The sequence below is a fragment of the Centroberyx gerrardi genome, chromosome 18 (genome assembly GCF_048128805.1).
Source record: "Centroberyx gerrardi isolate f3 chromosome 18, fCenGer3.hap1.cur.20231027, whole genome shotgun sequence".
Lineage (NCBI taxonomy): Eukaryota > Metazoa > Chordata > Actinopteri > Beryciformes > Berycidae > Centroberyx > Centroberyx gerrardi.
This window is the reverse complement of record NC_136014.1, coordinates 22,155,198-22,179,690: the sequence shown is the minus strand read 5'-3', so window position 1 is coordinate 22,179,690 and position 24,493 is coordinate 22,155,198. Positions and strand designations below refer to the sequence as shown.

The 24,493-nt window shown below is 46.3% G+C and overlaps 1 protein-coding gene across 3 annotated transcripts in view; it reads left to right on the top strand.

Annotated features, from left to right (window-relative positions):
- Positions 1 to 24,493, top strand: part of fynb (FYN proto-oncogene, Src family tyrosine kinase b) — a 60,930-nt gene that overhangs the window by 17,210 nt on the left and 19,227 nt on the right. For all 3 annotated transcript variants that reach the window (XM_071899267.2, XM_071899266.2, XM_078289761.1), the window contains exons 3-4: positions 17,429 to 17,685; positions 22,107 to 22,203. In XM_071899267.2, coding sequence (XP_071755368.1) covers positions 17,439 to 17,685; positions 22,107 to 22,203 — 344 coding nt within the window. In that variant the 5' untranslated portion in view covers positions 17,429 to 17,438. The remainder of the gene's footprint in view (positions 1 to 17,428; positions 17,686 to 22,106; positions 22,204 to 24,493) is intronic.

The window sequence follows — 24,493 nt, the reverse complement described above, 5'->3', positions numbered from 1 at the left end:
TCACTTGGCCGTGGCTGGTCTGAAAACCCTCGCATGGAAACATTGCTGGCTTGCAAATTAGCCTAATCTTAACCCACCCAGGCAAGATGGCCAGCCACTACACACAAAAAAAGAGGTCTGGAGCAGAAGCCCATAAATCCCTGCAGGGTTGGAGGTCACTTCACAGAGCTTTAGTGTGCTAAAATCGCCCCAATGTGGACTACAGGTTGTCTGCAGTCCTCAAAGCTCTCAATGTTCCTTGGCTTCTTTGTTATTATGTGTGATTTACCAGCAGCCAGAGCTTTAGGAAGGAGGCAGCTAACTGAAGGTTGTCAAGCGGGTCAGCGCTGTTAAACGCTGCCCACATTAACGCCGCGCTTAACTCAGAGCAGAGAGCACTTTGATGTACTGCCGGCTTCCTCTTGCTCGAGGCTGTCTCTGGCCTGTCGATAATCGGACGCAGTTTCCATGAGCGCTCCACATGTTGGAGGTTCAGCGGTGACGTGGTTTTAATTATGATGGGGGGGTGGTGGTGGGTGGGGGGGGGGGGGCGGCCGCTGGGCTGTGGCCATATGCCGGCCCAGGGTCCCCAGGGACTAAGCCAGCGGCTTAATGAGCAGCCCCGGAGGAATTAGTGCTACTTTAGCCTCAGTGTTTTGACTGCTGGGAGAGGCCCACTTCTCAGCTGATTTACAGCCGCTGATGGGCTGAAAGAGGAGGAGCAGGAAAAAAGGCTTGGGCTTCATCCCGTCTGTTACCAAACATGTAGATTTCGTCCTATCCCATTTGGAGGCTGAAATCCAAACTTTTGCCGTCTGAACTTTGTGACCTCTTCCTGTGATTGAGGAAACCGGGGGAAGAGGAGCATAATGTTTCAGGTTGAGCTGGGAAGGAGTTTTAACACAACACTGCATGTGACACAGCTGTCTCCCCCTCTACCTGAGTGAAAGGCACAGAAACAGTTTCTCATTATTCATCAGAGATGTGACTGAGGAAGGAGGATGGAAACAGGATGTGGGGTGGAGAGCCTATCTGTTAAAGTTGAGCAGATTTAGAGCACACACAATAAATGAGGACGTGTGCTAGAAACAACCTGCGATCTGTCATACATTTGTGTCTTAACAGCCAATATCTTTTCTGATGACTGCATTCATCTACGCTATGAAATTACAATGTCCAAATACATGTATTTAGTCCATTAGCCTGAATATCTGAGCGCTCCTCTATCCATTCTGAAGGGTTCTCATCACAGCATTACCACTCCATCAGTATCTCAGCCCTTTGAGGTGTTCAAACATTGTGTGTTGATTGATCTTAATGGGGCCCACCCGCTGCGCTGTGCTGTAGCCTTGATAGAAAGTGAGAAAAGACCACGGGGGGCAAATTACATCCGGCCTGCCTATCTTATATAATACTACTGTGGTGGCCGCCAGTGTACCCCATAGGGCTGCACCTAATGCTTCTTTTCATGATCAATTCATCTAGCGATTATTTTTTCAATTAATAGATAATAATTTAGTCTATAAAATGTCTAAAATAATGACAAATGCCCATCACCAGTTACCAGAGCCCAAAGTGACTCTTAAAATTGCAGCAGCCAAAAAACTCTAAGTATTCATTTTATAATGATGTGAAACGGAGAAAAGCAGCAAATCTTAGCATTTGTGAAGCTGAAACCAGCAAATATTTGTTTTGTTTTGTTTTGTACTTAATAAATGACTAAAACGATCAATTATCAATTTTCTGCTGATTGACTAATCTATTAATCAACCAATCGTTTCAGCGCAAGCACCACACACATAGGCAGTGTGAAGTGTGCGAAATGAGTGCTGCAGCTTTAGTTTCTGTGGTTTTGCAGGACCAGTGCATTCATAAATCACGGTGCATTGATTTTGAAGTGAAACTATGGCAGCCAGCAGACAGTAACCCAGTTCCAAACTGACACAGCAGTCTATAGCGTTATCTATGTTTTACCCATACGCCTATATATAGATATATTGATCGGAGCTGGTTATGACCGGTGCCGCTCCACCCGGGGACAGACACGGCCCGTCCTGTGGTAGTGATCTGAATTTAATCACATGCAGACATAGCTATTTCTTTTATCAGTGCTTGAAAAAAAATGTTGTGTGTGTGTGTGAGTGAGAGAGTGTGTGTGAGTGTGCATGTGTGTGATTCCTTTGCTCAATTCAGTGAAAAGATTTTTTCAATTCAGTGATAAGAAAAAGAAAAAATGGGAATTCCAGCAGTCAGTTTTGAAATTTTGATATTGCTCAATTATGCAGCTCTAGTGTCTGTGCATGTGTGTGTTCCTGTGTGTGTGTGTGTGTGTGCCCGTGCATATAAACCACACGAAGACAAAGAATGATCAGCCTTAAAGATTATCCCCCAGCCGGAACACAATCCTCTTTGGAGGTGGCGAGCAGTGGGGGCGTCTCGGCGTCTCTCTGCTGTCTAGACGCCGCTGCCTGTGTGTGGAGGAACGTGCTGTACCGAGCCAGCCGTCTGCGAGGGAGGGAGGGAAGTCACAGCTGGATCACACTCTCTGCTCCGAGGCGAAGCACATTTTGACGTCTGAAGCCACCCTGTGTCTCTGCACACACACACACACACACAGAAAGAGAAACTTCTACATGCATGGCTTTTTTTTCTTTCCAGAGGCACGTTTGAGGCAGTTTCTCACACACACAAATACATGCATAGCTTCTCTTTCCACAGACACAAATGAACAAATGAAGCTCTCATCTTACAGTATCTGTCACACACACACACACACACACACACACACACACACACACAGACAGACAACGCATCCTCCTGAAATACCTCCCCACTCCATCCCGGCTCGTCCTCATTCACGGGCGCTTCAGTAGTCATGGCTACTGCGTCATTTCCACTCCCCAGACCCTGCTAACCCGGCCTTGCCAGCAGAGGAAGGACCCATAGTACTCGGCTGTGCTGAGGAATGTGGTAACCTAGCAACGGGGCTGGAGAGACAGATCGCTGTGTCGGTCGGTGATGGGCGACTGTGCCTCGGCGCTCTCGCAGCACCGTCTACCTTTTTTAGAGGTAAATCCTGCTTCTGAACGGCAGGAGTGATGTCGCTGAATCCTCTAAGGTGCATCAGTGGCGCTCGAGGCACGAAAATGTACATTTCCTTTTATAATTAATAATAATCATCGGCTTTGTTTGTATAGCACTTTTCAAAGCACAGTCAGAAAGCGATTTACAAAGGGAGAGATAAAAAGGAAAAGATAAAATCAACACTGAGAAGTAAAGAGCAGTGTAAGCACAACAAGAAAGATGAAGGCAAAGCAAGAACATAAAAACACATGAATACGGAGGTTAAGAGCAAGTAATAAAAGATCATTGCATGAAAGCAAGTCTTTAAAAGTTTTGAGTTATAAGAAGCGGGTTCAGAATTAAAAATAAATACATCTCCACGGACTTTTGAAGCTGTTTGTCTCGGTTGCAGAAAAGCTGACATTTTGGAGATGCAAGGTTTTCCACCCTAGCAGAGACAATATGTAAAATATACACCTGAGAATTTAGGCTAGACGTTTAGGATACAGCCCCAGTGGCAAGAGAGCACAATGTTACACCTTGTCTGCCTCTCTCTTGTCTGGCTGCTAGGTAGAGGAAGCTACTACAGCGCAGAGTGGTATGGCGTCAAACTCATTTATCCTGTCTATATAGGCCATTCATCCTGACATGAAGAATGCATGGGGCTGCTGGGCAATAAAGCATGTGTCCACTGCGAGGGGGGGAAGGCAGCAGAAGAGCTTAATATGGGGATGGCAGCTTAATCCAAAAGTAAAAACTCTCTTTTTTTTATTGTATTTCTGCCGTTAGAGGTTATACAGAGAAGATGGGAGAGAAAGAGGATGACAAGCAACAGAATCAGCAGAATCAAACCCTTGGCATTGCAAGTACATGGTGCGCTCCTTATACCTCTTAGTCTCCAGGACAGCTCATTCATAGCTTCCTCTGCTGAAGTGATGAATTGTGGAGAGTTGGAGGGAGAGAGAGAGAGAGAGAGAGGGAGAGGGCCTTCTTGGCCTATTTATGGAATGAATGGTCGACTTGGCTTAACACACTTCATCAGCAAAACTGCCTTCCTCCAAATGGAAGAACTGAGTGGTTATTTTCAGCGTTGGGGCTGAGCCATATTATTAAGCAGCTCTCATACCCTCTCCTTCTCTCTAAACATTGTTCTCAGTGAGCTGAATGGAAACTTAACACCCCTTTCGAGTGTGTTCGGCGTGTTTGAGGCTTTTAACCACATCCTGCAGGCAGTCGTATAATAATGACGCTGTGAGATACAGCTTTCAGAGTGCGCTAGCTATCTGCCGAGGTAGTTCAGCAGAGGCAGAGTGTTGCACTGCTTCATCTAGCACACTTGCAGGCAAAGACACACCAGCCACAAACTGAAAAGCGTGCACTTGGCAGAACTTGACTTTTTGGTTTTTTATCAGGGTGTTTCCTTTCGGCTTCTCAACATCTTCCTGCCGTGTGCTGAATCTGATCTTATGTGTGATTCAGCGTTGAGGGGTAGCGCTCTTCTTCTGCAGCATAATAAACCTGTGGTGTTTAGGCCGCTGTCTCCAAAATACACTGTATTTCTGAGCATGACAATAAGCCATTTTGGGGGCCTTATAATACCACAAGAGCATGTATTTTTAGTGTGGGTGGCCCCAGTTTGAATGCAGCCTCTTTTCTAACAATATGATGTTTGAATACAGAGCGTGACCCTGAACCCACCGCCCTTTGTCTTGCGGCACTGGAAGGAGAGGAACTGGGGGAAATGGCAGCAATACGCCCAGACAATGCTTTACTTCCTCGTGTTTCCTGTGGAGAACGCGATCCGCCTCGCAGCGCTCTCAGGAGACGCTCGGAAGTCCGAGGATGTCTTGACAGCGGGCTTTCCTGCACATTTCACTCATAATGACTCACGGCAGAAAGTTGAGACATTTAAATTGGTAATCTGCAACATCCTCATTTTTTTTTCTTTCTTTTTTTTTTCATTTTGGCAGCGTCTTTGATGTTAAGCGGTCATTACTGTGGTGTTTCTGCACTGCACTCATCATTTGGCAATCAAACAGTGTGACGTCTTTGGTTTTTTCGGGTGATGCAGTTTGAGTTTCTGTAGGTGGCGCTCTTTTCTTTGTCTGTTCAGCCATGGTGGCTGTCGCTGCTCATGCTAACTACACCAGTTCTTCTATTTATTCTAAACAAACCGCTGTTGCTGCTGCAGGAAACATAAGACGCATCAGTTCCTGTGTGCCAGAAACCTACGCAACACCGGGTGTTTAGAACAGCAAAAGCTTTCATGAACTGGCTTTAGGTTGAGTCACTGTTGTGTTTTATCATTCGGCAAATGACTAAACGGATAAATGGATTATTTATTTATATGAAGATGTCACTGATTATTACTTTAAATCTTTCAGAAGTTATGAAAGCAGTTAACTAAAGTGGCCAGCTTAAAAAAAAATCAGTATACCTACCATTGGTCATCATTGTCAATCACTGATCAAATGTCAATCATTGATTGCAAGATTATTTTTCCTTCATGGCATCATTGTATTATGTTTTTGTTAGGCTTTGTCATTAGGTACAGTAGTGTCTGTTATATGCAGCATTCCCATAAAGCATCCCCATTGAGACTTCATAAACAAAAAGATTAAATGGTGTGTTTTAGGTTTGTGAAATTGATGAAATTATCAAAATGATTTCTACGATTTTGAATTGCAAGTAGGCTTTTTTTTCTTCACCAGACTTGTCACATTGCGGGCAAAAGTTTCAAAGTTCGCCAGTTTCGCTAATAAAGGCTCCTTAGAAATGTGAAGGACAAATGTGAAACCGTTTCTCCCCAGTGCGACAACTGTCTGGTGGAGAAAAATAACCACCTGAAAGTGTCAAGGTTTCCCTCTAAGGATGCTTATAAAGAGACTCTGACGGTGTCCCCGCTCTCTGTGTCTCTGTGCTGATGTGCCGCTCTGTCCTTCAGCCGACCCCCACTGGTGTCAGCCTGCTGCCCGCCGGACTGATCGCTGCCTAACAAGATCGCTCACTGGGTTAAGGTGTGTGATGCATGTGCACAATAAATCGAGAGGTACAATGTGCTCATTTGCTCACAATGTGCTCAAATAGATAGGTAGATAGAAGAAATGTTGATATTCAGCTGTCACAGAGTGCTTGTGAAATGTTCGATTCGTCTGTAAATGACGGTGTAGGTGGTGAAATAAAACGGGTTAAATCACAGGCAAATCCTGTCACGGGATGAATCTCTTTGTACTTAAAACTCATTCGTAAATCTTTTTTTTAATTATGTAATAAATGCAGTGACATGTTTCCTAACGATCCTAAAGATTTGATTTAGTTTCACTCAACCTGTCTTGGTGAAACGAAATTCAGAGTGCAAGGTCCCCTGCCTCGCCCCAGAGCTGCAAAGCCACGCAGGTGTTTGAAGCGAAGACCGTCAATGTAATCAGAGGATAATTAAAGGCTTCCTCCGAGGAGCTGATGAATATTTCAATGGGCAGAGCAGAGGCAGCATCTTGGAGGGTTTTTGCTCTGCGTTGGTGTTGATTTATAAAGAGCCCAGGGGAGGGGAAGCCGGTGCGGGGGTTGCCAGGTCAAGTCCTGGACACAGCTGCATTATTAGCAGAAGGTCAGCTGTCAGCACACGTCTGCAGGGCTCACATCAAACAGTTCGCTCAATTTTGCGCCTCAGAATGACGTGTTTGCAGCCTTGTAGGCCAGTTAATGAAGGCCTTTCCTTCTCTGGCTGCTTCCACTTTTTTTCCTTGTCTCAATAAAACAAAGTTAGACCACAACGAGCTCGCAGCGCACGGTCCATCTGGAACAAGTTTTATTACCACGCCGTAAAAAGATATATTAAGTACAACGGTGGCAGCCTGCCCATATTGACCTGAATAGCTTCCACTACTACAATACTATTAAGACGAGGCCGGATGGCTAACGGCTGGGCTAATCCCCATCGAGAGCGCATTAGTCTGGACTCGGGCAGGCAAACGGCTCAGGCTCAGCGGGTGTGGTGCTGAGCGGGCGTCCGGCTCCTCTGCCTCCACAGCGGAGGATCATTAGGTGTCCGCTAGCATCCTCCTCCAGCTCTTCATCCTACCCAGGACTGCTGCTGCTGTTGTCGCTGCTGCCGCTGCTGACACTGAGCCGCCCTGACACAATGGTGTCACTGCAGGCCCCGCCCAGCTCGTCTTGACTGACAGGAGCAGGGAGGGCGGGCAGAGGCTAGTGTGCCCCTCCCCATATGGAGAGCTGTGAGAGAGAGAGAGAGAGAGGAGAGGAGAGGATCATGGGAGTAGAGATGGTTCAGGCCTGTGTTGTTGTGATCCGCGCTCAGCCAGGAGGAAGAGATGAAGAGGAGAGGAAGAGGAGCAAGCCGCCTCTCAGCTTCCCCCAGCGGAGGAGGAGGAGGAGGAGGATGGCAGGAGGAAGGGTTGTTCCAGTTTTGACAGCTCAAAGCCCATAATCCCAACCGGAGAGGCGTTCTCCCGCGCCCAGAAGCTGCTGGCTGAAATGAACCATAAAGAGCAGTGTGAAGAAGAAAGCACTCGCTCTCTTGAAGGAAATACACTAACATCCGAACTTGACTGTCTCAGTTATTCTTTGTGCTTTGTGGCTGTTTGCAGACTGAGGTAGCGAACAGAGGCCTTTATCATCTTCACACTAGGAAGCGACCTTTACACGCTGAGGAGCTTACAGTGGGAGGGATAAAAGCGGGATAGAGTCTCTGATTTTTAATGAAGGGGGTTGGAGCATCCTCAGGCGGACCTCCTGCAGGGCCACGTGCCGTAAAAAAAAGAGCTGTGAAAACAAGATAATCTAGCCCAGATACTTTGCTCTAATAGACTCTACTCCACCCAGCCTCTTTGAAATAAACTGAAACGTTGCATTGCGGGAGCCGGCCTTTGAATTTCAGGAATGCTTACTTAAGTCCAAATGAAGGACTAAACTCTTTAATGTTGACCTTGGGGAGGCCGCTCTCATGCTTGGTGATGTCTGGTCTTCTGAAGTTCCTGATTACGCATCGTCAGTGTTCTGCACAAGGCTGGCATCTCCAGAAAGGTGATTTTCCTGAATTGAGAGAAATAGATGCGTTTTTTAAGTAGAGCTGAACAAAAAAAATCTAAATCGCAGTAAGAACTTGTGCAATTTCCAAATCGCAGAGGCTACAAGTCATTTCTTAAGAGACAGCGGCGTCCAAAATGGATTTCTAAACAAGGTGTTTTAGAGCTGCAGGTAATCTTTGGTGCATGAAGTTCAATATTGGTGAAAACCTTTCATCATACTCAAACTCAGTAAATCCTGCACACTGACATCTATTTTTTTTAACAAAATCACTTTTTAAAGTTCTAAAACAATTTATGACAAGCAAAGATATCTGTCAGAAAATCGCAATTAGACTTTTTTTTGTCAATATCTTTCAGCCCTAACCTAAAGTCACAGGTTTGATTTCTGCACCAGCTGTGTTCTTTGTCCAAGTGTCCCAGAGACACTGAACTCCTAAGTGCTTACTCATCATGAGTTGCTTGGAAAAGAGCGTCTGTATATCCCTGCTCTCCTCTATAGCTAAGCCTGGTTCCTTGAAGAAGCGCGGCTGCCCCGTCCCACTGTGGGCAGGACAGCAGTGGAGGGAGGAGGAGGAGGAGGAGGAGGAGAGGGCCGGTGGGGAGGTTTTGGGGGGGAGGCAGGGATCACAGCTGCTGCAGCAGCGGTATTGTGTCAGAGTGTTTCCTCTGCGACGTGCCAGCTGACCCCGGTGACCCCCGTGGCATCGAGCCAGACCTGCCCGAACAAGAGCTGCCCTCAGTGGGCCAGAGCCACAACAGGCCGTCCAGAAGAACAGTCTCTCTCTCTCTCTCACAGTCTTGGTCTCTCACTCTTTCTTTCCCCGTCTCTCTACTTCACTTTCATCCTCTCTCTTTCTCTCTGTGACACATTTTTGCTCTCTCTCATTGATCTCTGCTTCTCTTTCTCACTCTTGCTCTTTTATTCTCTCCCCATCTTTCCCTCTCTCTCTCTCTCTCTCTAGCTCCTCATCTCACTTCATCACTCTCTCTCCTCCACAATGAATGATGATTAATGAATACGTTCACACACCGGGCCGTACGTGTGATGAGAGGTTAGGTGGCAGAGAGCAGAGTTCAGGCAGCTGATCGGCCACACAGGCTGAGTAAATACTATGGTTGAACTGATGGGTCGAATATAATGACACGGCTCTCTATCAGGATGCTAGTGCCGTGTGTTTACGCCTAAACTGATGCACAACTCACAGATGGGGTAATAATTAAAGTGACGGCACCAATTGCACCAAACACACACACACACACAAACACACACACACACAAATAACAGCTCCAGCCTTTGTGTTTGCATTACAGTTATACCGCATTTTACATAGCAGAGACTTTGTACATATTCATGCTTATGGCTTAGGTGTGAGTGTGCGATTGTGCATGCATATGAATAAATGAACAAGAGAGAGACAGAGAGTGTGTGTGTGCATGTGTGTGTGTGTGGTTAACCTTGGATGGTGCAGGCCTCCTCCCTCTGCGTGATGCTGCGTGACACTTGGCAGGACGGCATGCTGGGAGTGCAGAGTCGAGCCGTTCGCCTGGCAGAGAGGGGGCACAGCATGCGACGCCCGGAGCTGATCATTAGCCTGCTCCCTTTGTCGAGTGTTTGGGCCCCCGCTCCTCCTCCCCCACGGCTGCCCTCCGTCTTCCCTCTCCCCTCTTTACTCTCTGCCTGTCTGTCCATTTCATCACCCGCCGCCTTCCTTTCCGCCCCCTATCGACTCTCTTTCTCACTTTTGTTCCTTCGTTTCTCTCTTTCTCTGCCCCCCCCCTCCCTCCTTCCTCTGTATCAGCCACTATTCCTCTTCCTCCTCCTCCTCCTCCTCCTCCTCCGCTCTGTGCTTCCTCCTCTCTCTCTCCCTTTAATCATTTTCTATCTCATTATTACCCCGTGCAGACCTCTCACTCCCTCTCTCTCTCTCCCTCTCTCTCTCTCCGTCTGTCTGCCTATTGGTCTATTTTAGTGTTTGCTCTCTTCCTCCTGATGAAGGGCGCAGCACGAGGACTGTGTAAAGCGAATGATTATTTCATGATGTGTTGTCTGGACCAGAACTGGGTGAGACACAGCAGGTTAGGTTGCATTATCAGCAATCAAGCTGGTTGGAGGGACAAAATGCAGACAGACAGATATATTCTATGACGTTTGAAGGAATCTTGGCTAAAGGCGCTCATAACTTCAATCTTTGCACAGTATACCACTGTTAAGCCTCAGGAATACTGTCTCTTTTCTATATATCTCATACTTTGTTTAACGCCTCTCGCCCTATTCAGTATAACCGGAGCAGTGAACTGCTGGACACTCAATACAGCTGTAATCACGCTGTATGCCATGTTGCCTGAATGCACATGAGTTTGAATTGATATTTGTGCACATATGTATATTCTAGGGATGGGACCATAATGCAATGTAATAAATAAAAGTTAAATTCAAGTATTGCTGTGCAGAATTATGTTTATTTCTGAGCCACAAATCTTTCTAGCAATGGCATTGGCTTGCTAGAATGTAAACAACAATTAAAAAATGTCATTACAAAGTGCAAATAATATAATTTGGATGGAGAGCTTGTGAAATTGGGATGGTCAAGCCGTCTCATTTGTGATTACTACAGCAGAATAAAATGGAGCTAATATCGCGATTCATTTTTCTGCCCCACGATGCGTATTGTCACATTTTTGTATTGTGACATGAATTTCGATGCATCGTCCCATCCCTAGTATATTCTGTTGTCTGTCGTTTGTCCTAAATTGTCCCTTTGCACTATATGTGACGCCCTGTTGTCATAACAGTGTCAGTATGTGCTGTGTTGCTGTGTAAGTTGTTGTTGTTATGTCTGCATCATTCCCACCAAGACAATTTCCTGTGCCTTTATTGCATTTGGCAAATGAAGTGACTCCAAGAGCAAAACAGTCTTTTTAAAACAGTAATATATAGTGGTAATATATTAAATGTGTCCTTGTCAAGGATATGGGCTCCCACATGTATGTCCCAATATGTGTGAAACAAATTAGTAGTCGCCCTCTCCGCCCTCTCCGCCCCCGCCCCCCACCCACCCCCCCACCCCACCCCACCCCACCCCACCCCACCCCACCCCACCCCACCCCCCCACCCGCCAGGAGCCTGAGGTGTTTTTGTTCAGACAGACAGGATCCCACTGGGGTTGGCTTCAGCCCTCCAACGACCCAAAGGGTGGAAAAAGCCTTCACTCCCCCCCACCCCACCCCCCACCCCCTTGGAGGATAATACGACATTGTACCTCCCCCCTCCCTCCTCCCCACTCTTCTCCCTCTAATAAAGCCCACCCCATCACCTCCCCATCAAATATAAATGTAGCCGGGGCCTTCTCCCTCGGCGGCAGCCCCAACACCACAGCATACCTTCAGCTCCGCACCACTGTCCCATGAATAATTCACCCCATGTGGGACGTGTACGTGGGCGTGCCTCCATCTAGACAAATGTGTCTCATCCCCCCCCCCCCATTTTTTCCCCTTTCTTCCTCTCTTTTCTTAGGGATGAAACACAGGTGGACGCCACCTTTTCAAGTTGAATTCATCAGTTCTCATCCCATTAACGCCTCAGATGCTTTAGGTCTTTGGCTCCAATTAAAGAACCTAATGAATTTTGTCCATCCAGTGTTATATGAATAGCCTTTTGCGTTAACTAATTATAGACCCGACTCCACCACTGGTCATGTCCTGCTCTGTAATTGGATTTTCCCCAAGGGTTCATTGATTTCATGTTGAAGCTGGCTGGACCATTAGAGAAGGTGCTGGGTCGGATGTGAATCATGAGAGGATGTGGAAACCTGCACAGTGATAGCTGCCTTTTTCACCGATTACTGTGACAAACTGAGAACATTTTGCTAGTATTAGTTTCCTTGTAGCAGCCAATGCTATAGAAAAGTCGTCCGTGTCAGGCACAGTAAACGGGGGGAAAGGCAGCTATTAGTGTGCAGGTTTCTACGTCTTCTTACGATGTGGATCCTGTGAACCGCCCAGCTGTTGGCCACTGGTTAGTCTCCTCTAGAGCCGTTTCCTACAGCGCACTGGGATAAGGAGGGAGAGACACGGAGGGGGAGTAAACAGCAAAACAGCCCCTACGGCAAGCAGGTGGCAGCTTTTTCTGAGAAGGAGGAATAATTAATCAGCAGAGAGAGTGTGTGAAAAGGAGGGAAGGAAGAGGGGGATGAAAGAGATGAAAGACCCTCAGTTCAAAGAGACCAGTGATGAGCTTTGGCCTTATTGGGCTTGTGTCTAAAGGGCCCTGCAGTAGGTTTGTGTTTAGAGGCCCCCTGCAATAGGCTGTGGAGGAAAGAGCTGGAGAAACAGGGCTAATATCTGTCATGGCTGCTTTCTGTTGTTGCCTGCAACAACGGCTGAGGAGAAGCAGATAACATTTAACGTGAATCCAGTAATCTGATTGCAAAAAATTGATTGTTATAATCTGTTAGAGGCGCTACGAAAAACACAGTAACTGAATTACTGACACTGAGGTGAACGTTTGTTGGATTATTGTGAAACATGCTTGAAGGGAACAAGGGAGGATTTTGATTGGGATATTAAAAAGAAATCTGTTAAATGCTTGTTCACATTTTCACTGAAATATTGAAAATATGACTGATGTCAAGTGTAGACAAACACTACTATTTGTAGCCTCTAAATCAACTTCAAATGCCAAATTATTTTGGAAGCAAATTAACCCTGAATTCATTGGAATAGCACAATGGATTCCGTGACCGATGAGGCCTGCAATTTGAAGAGGTGATGTGGAAGTTTTTGAAAGTAACCTTCCCATTTGGGGGCTTTGTGGTTCTTGGGGCTGTGTCTGTCTCCGCCAACAGCAGACTAGAATAACAATGCTCCAACTGGGCCTCTGGTAGCAGCTGATACGGTCATTACCGACTACTTGATGTGTAATGTCACTCTGGGTGACAGCAGTGTTTCCACAGCGCTTCACTGGCTGACTGAGACCTTGTACATAATCATGTGCGGAGGGTAGGTTGTCGGCTGCGTGCTTTTGGTTTAGGGTGTGCGTTTACATGTTTGTTTTTGTCACGTTTGTGTCTCGTACGCTGCCCCTACCCAGCGCCTGAAATCCATCAAAACCACCTACATTCAATCCCAAATGACTGTGTCCAGCCGCAATGCTGAGCCATTTCTCCCCGAAAGCTGAGCTGATCCGTCGTCATCCTTCCTCCGAAGATTAACATTTAACAACGGCACAGGAACAGCTTCCATTCCGGCTCAAAGAGATCAATACATTTGTTTCCCTTTTTTCCGAAAGCCGATTCAGTCTGCCTTTGCCAATCATCAGTTATGTAAAGAGTCAGAATAAGGGGCGGTTTTCGGTCTCGGCGTTCCGGGGGTTCTGCTGTGGGGATATATATATATACGATTAGAGATGCTCTGCAGTCCAGCGCTGAGCGTGGCATCGCTGTTGTTGATGCCTGGCCCCCCCGCCTGCCCCGCGTCCCGTCACACTGGATTACAGCGCTGGTTGACAGAGTCGTTGTGGCATGTGCTGCGCCGCCGCTGCATGTGTGAGCCAGCCATTTCGCTCTGCCGTGGTTTTCGATGCCAGGTTGCGGTCACGGGTCAACGCTGCACTCAATGAGCATAAGAGCATGAGACTGGGATTCCACTCACTGCGATACCACTTGCATCTGCTTCATATGTATTAGTCAGTAGAGAGGCTGTGTGTTAATCCATAAGGCGCCTTGTGTGATGTCTGTTTACTGCAGTGTTTCCTCTCTGTGATCACTGTTGCAGTGCTGCTGCATCTCTGGCACGGAAATTTTGGAATTTCATAAAACCAGAGTTGGGGACACAAACATTTTCTTCCTTTTTTCCCTTCTCTCTTTTTCCATTCAATTCACTACGACTGTATTTACCCGGCATGGGGCAGTTTAAAGCATGCAGTTAAAAGGTACAAACATATATTAAAAACAAGGCATAGAATAAACATATCACATAAGAAAAAGAGAAAAGACAGGACAGATTATAGGCCACGTAACTCTCCACTTTACTGTGCAGAAGTGGTGTGTAATCTGTGAGCGATGCATTCAGTTTGAATGACTCGTTTCAGTGACTCAGGATAGACCTGCTATCTTGTTTCGCTAAATAAACATATAATACTTGCATATAATACAGTAAGTTTTCTGTCTTTCCAGCACCCCCGCTCCCTGTGACAACCCTTGATTGTACTGACTTTGTACTTGGGTTTTTCGGCCTCTCTCTCTCTGCACCAGCCTGGCATCAGATGGATTGCTCTGTAATTATGTTTGAAGCAGAGTGGTCACGGTGTCAGTCGGTGTGCTGCTAATGTGCTAAATGATAGAGAAGAGGGCTTCCCTCCATGGCTGCACCAGTGCTGATACTGGCATCAGGTAATGATGCCAGTATCAGCATCTGAAATAGACTGGTAGCATCATCAGAAGAGAGAGAACTTTGTTAAAATCAGATACAAAAACCTGTGTGTAACCTGTCGAAAAATCAAAAGTAAAGTGATTTTCTGCCTTTTTCAAACAGAGAAGTATGGGTGAGCTATGGATTATACCACATTTTGGTTCATTTTTACGTCCAGTGACCCCAAGCTAATAGCCAAGGTCGATATTGTTCAATAAAAGTAATGGATCGGATCGGTACTCTGCATTAAATGATACATGGTCACTAGACTCGCTTTGTGCTTGCCATTTGCTTGTTTACTAGCTTGCTTTTCGGCGTCTTGTCTCCAGCAGCCTGGCATTGGATTGGTCTGTAATTATGTCACAAGAGTGCGGTTATTGTGTTTCGGTCAGCATGCCGCTACTGTGTTGATTGATAGAGAAGTGGGGTTCCTTCCCCTGATCCCCCCACTTGTTTATTTCTTCTGCTGAGAAGAGGAAGCCCACAGTACCTCATTCATTCTTCCTCTGTCTCTCCTCGCAGTGTGTGTCGTAAGTGAATACACTTCCCGCTCCTCTCACTGCGGTTGGAGGCGAGGAAACCGAGCCAGAAGACAGAGGGAAAGCAGGGAGAGAGAGAGAGAGAGAGAGAGAGAGAGAGAGAGAGAGAAAGAGACAGAGAGAGGCAGGAAGAAGTGAGATTTATTTTGACACATTTGAGGACAGACAGTGGCTGGAGCTGAAGGCCAGATCAGCAATCTGTCTTTGGAGGAGGAGAGCGTGGATTTATATTGTCTCCACTGATATACAGCACAGACGCACACAGTTATTTTCATATTTGTTTTGCAGAGCAATAATTAGATGGCATTAATTCCTCTGGGAGTAAATAAAATTGTCCACTAGTAATTTTCTGCCTCGTCGTGGTGTCGCTCATGGCAGTTTCTAAATCTCACCGTTTAATTTTGCCTAGAGAAAGGCCATCATAGCTCAGTCATAAACAAGCTATGCTGAAACTATTTCAAGATGTTTTCTAGTCTCTAGTCTGCGGCTGCATCTACGTTATTCCCCCAAGCACGTGTGTACCACAAACATCTCTCCTTCTCCACAACATTACTACTACATTACTACAGTACTGTTAAGTCTGTAGTGTCCGTTTATTTACAAAAAACAATGACAGATTCTGTACAGTACCGCAGCTCATTTGTGGCGATGATAACATATAGACCTAATTAACTATCAGTTTATTTGAATGTGATTTCAGCTCTCTGGCGACCTATTTGATTATTTCCTTCCATCTCTTCTATGGAGAGTAATGTTGAGCTACTTGCTGTATCATCCGCAAACACAGCTTATAGCATATTACATATAAATCTAGTACTGTGTATACAACAACATGCTTTGTTATAAAATGCTACAGTATGTGTTCTTACAATCATAAAAAGTGTGTGCTATTTAGAGTCACAAGAGAAACATGAATGCCTATGACATTTTATTTGCCAGCTTCAATACTGTTCCCAATGCAACAGCTAATGTTGCTGTTTGCTAGCTAGTTAACAACTTTACATTTATACATTTAGCTATTTACCACACAGGTGTATTGATAGATTTAAGGTTGTGCAATGCTGAAAATCGAACTTATCTAGCTGTATTTTGAGGATTAAAAGTAATGCTGTATCACTCACTGTGTATGCCGGTATGTTAGCGGGACATCAGACGCCTTGCCTGAGTTTCCTACGTGGAATTCTGACATGAGTGGCCGTTCTGCTGCGTTTTTCCTAGTAGGAAGTTGGAATTTCAGGCTTTCTGTCATCTATGAAACACAGAACCATAGTTCTCCCGTCGAGTGACGTTGTCGAATTTGCATACAAAGACGATTATGGGAGATCAAAATTGCAGCAAACGTGATGGTTTACAGTATAAGTTAAATATAAGTTTTCACAATAGTGCAACTTTTACTTTGTTTTATTTATTATAGCTACACTGCTCAGTAGAATTGAGTTGGTTAACTTTTATCACACCTTGACGAAGCTTCATAGCGTCCAGTTATGAGGACGGCAGATGAAGCGCCTCACTTCTAGTTGAGGCTGAGTTTGGCTCTTGAAGACCCCGGCGCCGTGGTAAAAGCAGCGTCCGGGCACCGCCACTCTGTCCTCCCACCACTCTCCATTAACATCAACAGTGTGATGTTGACGGCGCAGCGCCGTGCCTCCACGTCTGCCCTTTCTCGCCGGCTAGCTTCCCTGACATCAGTGTGGTCGGAGCCGTTATTTCTCCTGACCGTGAAAGAGACACACTGTTTGTGTGAGTCATCCAGAAACCGAGCTGTGTCAGGCTATAAAAAAAAAATAAAAAAAATCCCTGCTTCTCAGACCAGAGCGCTAATCAGTGGAAGGATGTCATCTGCAGAGAAAGCAGTGAGAAGTGAAAACCTTGAGCAAAGTGATGAGTTCAGTTGTATTTCATGTGCGGTGCAGCAGAGCACGTCCGGTCTGCTCACTCTCTCTTTCCAGACAGTGTGTATTGTCTTATTGATCCACCAGTCAAGCTTATAGTATATAAGTTGATTTTATTGTCTGCGTTAAGGCTGTTTGAGCTTAGGTTTGTTTTCATTTCCCTTGTCCGTGATCACATTGTATGGATTTTATTGTTATTATACCGTTTTCCACTATGTTCTGTGATATTCTGTTGTCAGTTAAGAGTCTGTTATCCAATCCAATTGGGTCTTCGCTCGTCCTCTTGTTTGTTTCTTTTGTTAGCTTTGCGCAGATGTTTTAATAAACCTCATGAGGTTTTTTATCTTACCTGCACAAATTAGTCGTTCTGTTTTTTTATCATATATTTTTTCATTTTTTACTCTTCTGTTTTATCACGGTGCAATTACACTAAAGTAAACCAAACACATCTAAACTAAAGTATTCCCTTTCTCTCTCTCTCTCTCCCTGTCCTCCACAGATTATAGATAATGGGCTGTGTGCAATGCAAGGATAAGGAAGCAACCAAACTCACAGACGACCGAGAAACCAGCATCTCCCAGAGTGCAGGCTACCGCTATGGGGCCGACCCCACGCCCCAGCACTACCCCAGCTTCGGGGTCACCGCCATCCCCAACTACAACAACTTCCACGCCCCCGTCGGCCAGGGGATGACCGTCTTCGGAGGGGTCAACACTTCCTCTCACACTGGAACCCTGAGGACCCGCGGCGGGACAGGTAAGGGGGCAGTTGATGCGTGCAAGGTGCAAGGCTGAAGGGGTCGACGTTAATCAGAAGTGCGTTGAGACCCCAGACTGACCCCAGACCCAATGTTGACCCCACCGCTGAGCTACTGCTCCTGTCCACGTCTTCGCACTTTCCGGTCAAATATTTTCAAAGCATTCTCTGACATGCATCGAATCACTGTTGACCCGAATCCCGAAACCCCGAAAAGACTCGCTCCCTACCAAACAACGCCCACAATGTCATAGATTTTATCACTCTACTGGCAATTTTTATTACTCTCCTTTCATGGAAATGTCACCGTCCACCATTAAAGACATCGTGTTCTTGATGAAACCAGATAAAATTAGCTACACTCTCAGAGGCTCTAATCAAGGTGAAAGCAATAAAAAGTGTTTAAACTAACAAGTGCATAAAGACAAATACGAATCATACAGTATAATACCTGTAACATTTCAATTTAGCCGTCCCCCTTGTACACAGGCTCATGCACAGACTGCTCCCCTTACATTTAGGCATTTAGCTGACTCTCTCATCCAGAGTGTCTTACAATGAGCGCAACAGTCGGATAAGCTTCATTTCCTATATCGCTAAAAGTGAAGGAGTGCAAAAGAGCCATTGTGCCCTTCCAATATCCCTGTGACCATAAAACGATGGTGTGAGAGCGAGTGCTAGGAGAGAAATAGAGTAAAAATCTAAGGAGAGAGACAGATGGGATTTTGTAAAGAGCAAGTGGAGTGAGTAGAGAGGGGAAATCAATCAGCGGGAGGTGCTTCTTAAAGTAATGAGTCCTCATTCTACATCAGAAGATGGAAAGTAACTGCAGTACTGACTGGAGTGTGAAGGGCATTTCTCCTTACTTCTATCCCACACAGCTTCAGTGTTGTGTACGCCCAAGCACACTTGCATGAGCACACACACACACACTTGCAGCCACCCACACGCATACGCAGTCTCTCCATACGCAAAAGCACAACGTTTGAGGGAGTCTTACTGCAGCAAAGTCGTCCTACGGCTTCCCAAAATCCCTCACCTCGCTGCCCCCGCTGCAGCTCTGCTCCCCGGTCCCGACCCCCCCCCCCCCCCGGCCCTGTGAGGAACGTCCGGCTGGCATTAACACAGGGCTTTGTGCATTGGGCTCATTGTTTTCGTAGGGAATATTCCTAGTCAGGATATCCTTTATGTTTGACTGAGCCCGGTCCCGCTCTGCAGAGGAACTCAGCATTTCCACTCAATTTAGCAGGAGTCCTCTCCCTCAAAGTGTGGATTATTTTCTGCCCTGTATAATCCAAAATCCACACAGTGGCAGAGGAGCAGAGGGGTTTAGCTTTTTAATTTTCTCCTGGTGGGGAAATTTGGACATAAGCTGCCCTTCTCTCTCAACCTCTGTAATGACACAGCTGCCTAGCTTGTTTGCCTAACGGCTGCAATTCCCCCCTCCGTCTCACGGCAGAGGAACACCCGACTGCAGTTCGGCGTGACGCACTTCATTGATGATCGGTTGATCGTTGGCTTATGTCATTTCCCCACATGGAAAGTCACAGCTAGTTAGCCCATGACCTTATATAACTAATTGAGTAGAGCCGCAGCGAACAACTCTGAGATGAGTCGATAAAGCAGCAGATACCCGGGGCCCAGGTTTAATGGCCTGATGGAACATTTGTTGCAAACAGCAGGAGCAATGCATTCTGGGTCTTGTTACAGGTGTGAAGGTTAGAAAAGCGACGTGTGGCACTCTGAAGCTCTACATCTCTCTCTCTCTCTCTCTCTCTCTCTCTCTCTCTCTCTCCCTCTCTCTCTCTCCCTCTCTCACTCACTCTCTCTCTGAAATGACTTGTATTAATGCACTTTTTCTGTTTTATCTCTTTTCCCTTCCCCCCATCCTCTCTCTCCCTCTCTCTCTCTCTCTCTCTCTCTCTCTCTCTCTCTCTCTCTCTCTATCTCTCTCTCTCTCTCTCTCTCTTTTATTTCTTTTTAACTGTCTGTCTCAGTCTCTCTGCTCTTTATCACATGAATAGCAGCAGGTTCTTCCCATCTCAGCCCCTATCAGCGAGCGCCTTACACCGGCTCCTCATATCAACACTGTTTCCCAGAAAGCCTTTGCCCGCTTAGGGCCTTTTGAAGTGAAATGACTTGGGTAAATGCGATCCTGAGAGTTTTAAGTGGACCTTGAAGAAGTGCCCATTTAACTTCCACTTTACTCCAAACACTGTGAGAGCCACGAAACGGCTCAGCAGCTGCAGTCACCTCAGACCTGAGCGAAACACGTTGAGTGCTGCATTTATCTTATCTTAGCAGTGATGTCCTCTCTTTTGAGGCTGTTTAAGTGTTGGCAAGATTAACCAAACCAACCTCAGGTAGTTCAAATGTTCAAGACCGGATTTATTTCTATTTTAGCCAGAGTCTTAGCCACTTTTCAGGCACTTCAGGCTCCCCTCCTAAGTTAGAGAATCAAAACTCTTGATGTCCCTGCATCTCCATGATATAGTTTCTATTGACCAGAGTATACTTGCACATTCACTGTATATAACAGATGACAAGTAACCCAATTTTACAAGATCATGACATTGATTGAAGAGCCTCATATAATTTACAGACATCCACTGTAAGACCATCACCTGAGCACAGCACCCGAGTGTATTCTTACGCCGTAACCTTAGCATCCCTCAACAGTGCATTAGTGTAACGGTGCGGCACTATAAACTGCAATCCGCCTCTGAGTTGCAGTGTTACTTTGCTGGTTTCTGGTTGGTGAAGTCAATGACGTCGCCCGTGTGTGAGATCCAGCATTTGCCACCGAAAATTTGATTCAAGCCCCCCATTTGGATCAGTGTGTTCTTGCGATATGACTCCTGACTGGGAGGTGATGGTGATCACTGGTGCCGTGAAGGCCTTCCCCAGAGGAGGAACAGCCGTGGGTCATGTGGGTGGTGAATATAGCACTAAACCCGTTGGCATCTAAGGATGTGTGTGTAGGTTCAGAGCAGTCTGAGTCACCTCCAGGGGGGCTGCTTACAGGCGTAGGCCAGGCTGTCTGCATTTTCAAACACTCACATTCAATTCAGTATCGAGCGTCCAATGCTTTCCACTGGCATACTTCAATCAGGTCTGGAAAGTCTTGAAAGGAACGGAACAATGCACATATGACTCCACAGTTTAAGTTCTTGTAGTCATTTCACCTGCAGTGCTGTTTGCTGTTGGGAAGAATAATCTCCACCTGTAGAGTAATATGGCCTAGTTGGATGTTTTAGGGCTGACACTGGAGTAGGAAAACCCTACTCAATAGCTTGTTAGCAACAAACTGTGCTATATTTGCTCCCAGTCCCGTCAGTGAGGGAGGTTACTGGTCTGGTGAAATAAGGCTGGAGGGGCTGAAAAGCTTTTTGGGGCAACTGGTCTTTATCCAGCGAGGCTTTAGCCTGTCTGAATGGAGTCAAACTGGATTGAGGCAGGTTGAGCCCCAGCTTCTGTCACAGGACAGTTGGATGCCCGAGAGCGTCCCTGGCTGCCGTGCGAGACCGGGGTCAAATCACTGTCAATTCACCCAGTTCAGGAAGTGGATTATATTGGGAAATATTGACACTTTTGCCGCAAAAGGGAAATATCGCACCTATCGGAAACCATTTAAAATGCATTTTAGGTATTTAGCTGATACTCTTATTCATTTTTTTGTTTGTTTGTTTGTTTTTTCCTTTTTTTTCTGTCATAATTTCTTCATTACATGGGGTGTTTTATTATATTCATGTGTCCACTTAAGGGTAGTTTAACATTCTGAGTTTTACTGCTCCCCGCAATTACATGTCTAGGCATTACTTAATGTTTTTATCTGTTAACTCGTCTTACAGTGAGTGCAACAGTACATTGAGCTTCAATTTTTAGATCACTTTCATTACAAGCAACCAATAGTAAGGAGTGCAAGGGTCGGACAATATTCCTGTGAGAGAAGTGCCATAAAAATCAGAGCTAAGGAGTGGCAGCAGGCAATTTTCTTTTTTTTTCATTTCTGATGAGAGCAAATTAGAGCAAGTCGTGGAGGAATATGTGAGAAAGGGGATGAGACTCAGTGGGGAAAGGCAAAATTGGCAAAATCCCTCCAACGGGACAAGTGTCTGGTGTATTACCTGGTGTCTAACTGAGGATATAAAACCAACTTAAATTTAAAACGTCAAAGTATCGTTTTTGGGGGAAATATGTTTTCTTTGATGGCCTGTTTCCACTCATTTTGACTGTAAAATTTGATGAGTTCCCATTAAATTCGACACTATTTACTTACATTAAAGCCAGAAATTGGTCTCTATTTACTTAGTATGATAGCGCTTACAGTGCACTGTCAGTTCAATGTGATTCTGAGGTTCATTTTCTCCCACTAATCTGCTGAGTGCTGACGCTGTGCTTTCTCCCCTCCTCCCCTGCAGGAGTCACCCTCTTTGTGGCACTTTATGACTATGAGGCGCGGACAGAAGACGACCTCAGCTTCAGGAAAGGAGAAAAGTTCCAGATTATCAACAGCACGTAAGTCGCTGCAGCTGCTTATCTGACTGTCTGCACTCAGGAGGGGGGTGGATGCAAGTTCCCATTTTATCACTGTGTTAAATGGGATGGTATTAGCTGCTGGGAGGGTTAGGTGTCGCATTTCAACTGAGGTAAAAGTGGCAGCTGGAGAATTTTAAAGCACCAATCCAGAATACATTTTGTTTGTTCATATTCATTTTAGGTATGTGACTCGTAGCTTTTTGAGGGGTGTGACTTGAACACGGGAAAATGCGCTTTTTTGCAATGTTCACAACCCATCGTGAGCCAGCACCCAAAACAAGTCTGCTCTACTTAAGTGTAAACAAACCTTTTGGAGCTATGGAATGCATGTAAAACTCATGTTTAGCTCTTACAACCTGTCGTCCTCCACATAAAAAGCTCAATCAATAATTTTGCAAATGGAAAAAAATGCCTGAAATCCAATTAAATAATTCACAAACAAAGCCAGTAATGGGGCAGCAGTTAGGAATTTGAGCTTTAAAGGGCTTTAAAGGGCAACGTTAACTTTTTGGAGTGCTGGGTATAGCCTTTCAAATGAGGCAAACGTGGTAGTTTGAAAATGTAATGTGACAGCAGTACCTTGACACGCAAGAGTAACCGCGGTTTAATCAAGGTTTCGCCGGGGTGGAGCGGGGCTTTTTAGCCGGCGGTGATGTGGTGTGGTATTGCTCAGTCTGTCTTCGAGACTTCCCTCTGAACTATAGGACAGGAAGTGCAACTGCCCCGTTACACCCACAGTCGTGTTGGCTAGTCTTACCTCCAGTCAGCAGAACTGCAGAGGACCAGTGTGTGTGTGTGTGTGTGTGTGTGTGTGTGTGTGTGTGTGTGGAGGGGAGGGGAGGGGAGGGGAGCTTGCCTGCCAGCTCTTTAACCATCCTGGCCTCAGAGCCTGCGGATGGTTTTCATTTTCTTTCTGTCTACAGGAGCCTCTCTCTCTCAGCATGGCGTAGTGATACTCAGTTGCTTTTCTTCCTTCTCTCCGAGGTTTGTCTGTTTGTTTGGGTTTCTGCAGTGGTGCAGTGCCATTTGAGGAGCCGGCTACACTGCTGGGAGTGCGCTGTGACCCTATTCTCCTATATATTTCACTGGTAATTAGGCTGATCGGTGCATATACTGCCTGGGGAAGGAGGGTATAGTGTGACCCCATTGTCCCGTAATTAGGCCGATTATTCTGTATACCTGCACATACCCTCGACTACACTGCTGGGTTTCTGATTTCTCGAACTACTACTGCTGTCAAACAGGTAGATGCACATCCAGCGAGTGATTTGAAGGCAGGATAAAGTGGAATGACGCAGTGCTTTAAATGCAGCCTAATCGATTGCAACTTAAATTTGATTATAGACGCCTAGGTGGTGATAGTAGTAGTATTGTCAGTAGTCAAAGTAGTAGCGATGGAAGTACTAGTATTAGCAGTAATAGTAGTTGTAGTAGAGTTGTAGTAGCAGCTTTATTGATGCGTCCTTCTACACGAGCACAGAATGAACTTTCATGCCAACATACAGCATCACAAACAGTTGCTCTCTAAAGGTTATTAGTATAACAACGTAATATACAAAATGTTAATACATATGCCATAGAAATCATCTCCCCGATTAAGTCCAAACAAAAGCTCCACTGTACATGGCTGCCTTATCTCCTTAGCCTTTGGCCTGGCGAGGTCAGTCTTCCTCCTCACCACACCCAGGCAGCATCCTGTCCTGGCCAGCGTCTCGCACATTCCACTGCACACCTCGCTCCCCGCCAAGCCTCAGTCGGAGCAGGAAGACACCATCATTAGAGCCTCGACTCCCTCCCTCCTCCTCCTCCTCCCTCTCCTCCTCCCTCTCCTCCTCCTTCTCAGTAGGGGCCAGACAGAGCTGCATCTTCACCCCTCCCTCCCTCCTCCCCTCCCTCTCTTCTCCGCTTCCCTCCGTCCGCCCACGCCTGCTGTTTCTGCCGGCCTCAGCCTCGCCGTGGCCGGGGCTCGTTCCAGCTGGTCACACTGACCCCTGCTGGACAAAGGCGGAACAGCCGCGCCGGAGGCCCGCCGGCTCCAGCCTCGGCTCTCCTCATCTGCTCCGGTCCGTCGGTCCGAGCTGGCAGGCGGTGACTGACAGATGCCCGACCAGGCGGGGCTCACGTGAAACAGGCGTGGGACGCCCGCTGGGAGGCAGAGAGCCCGGTGCCGTGGCAAACAGAAGGCACTGTTGTCCCTTTTGTTTTGTGATGGCATCCTCCAGGAAACTCTGTGTGAATACACATGCAATGTGTCACGGGCCCCCGTCCA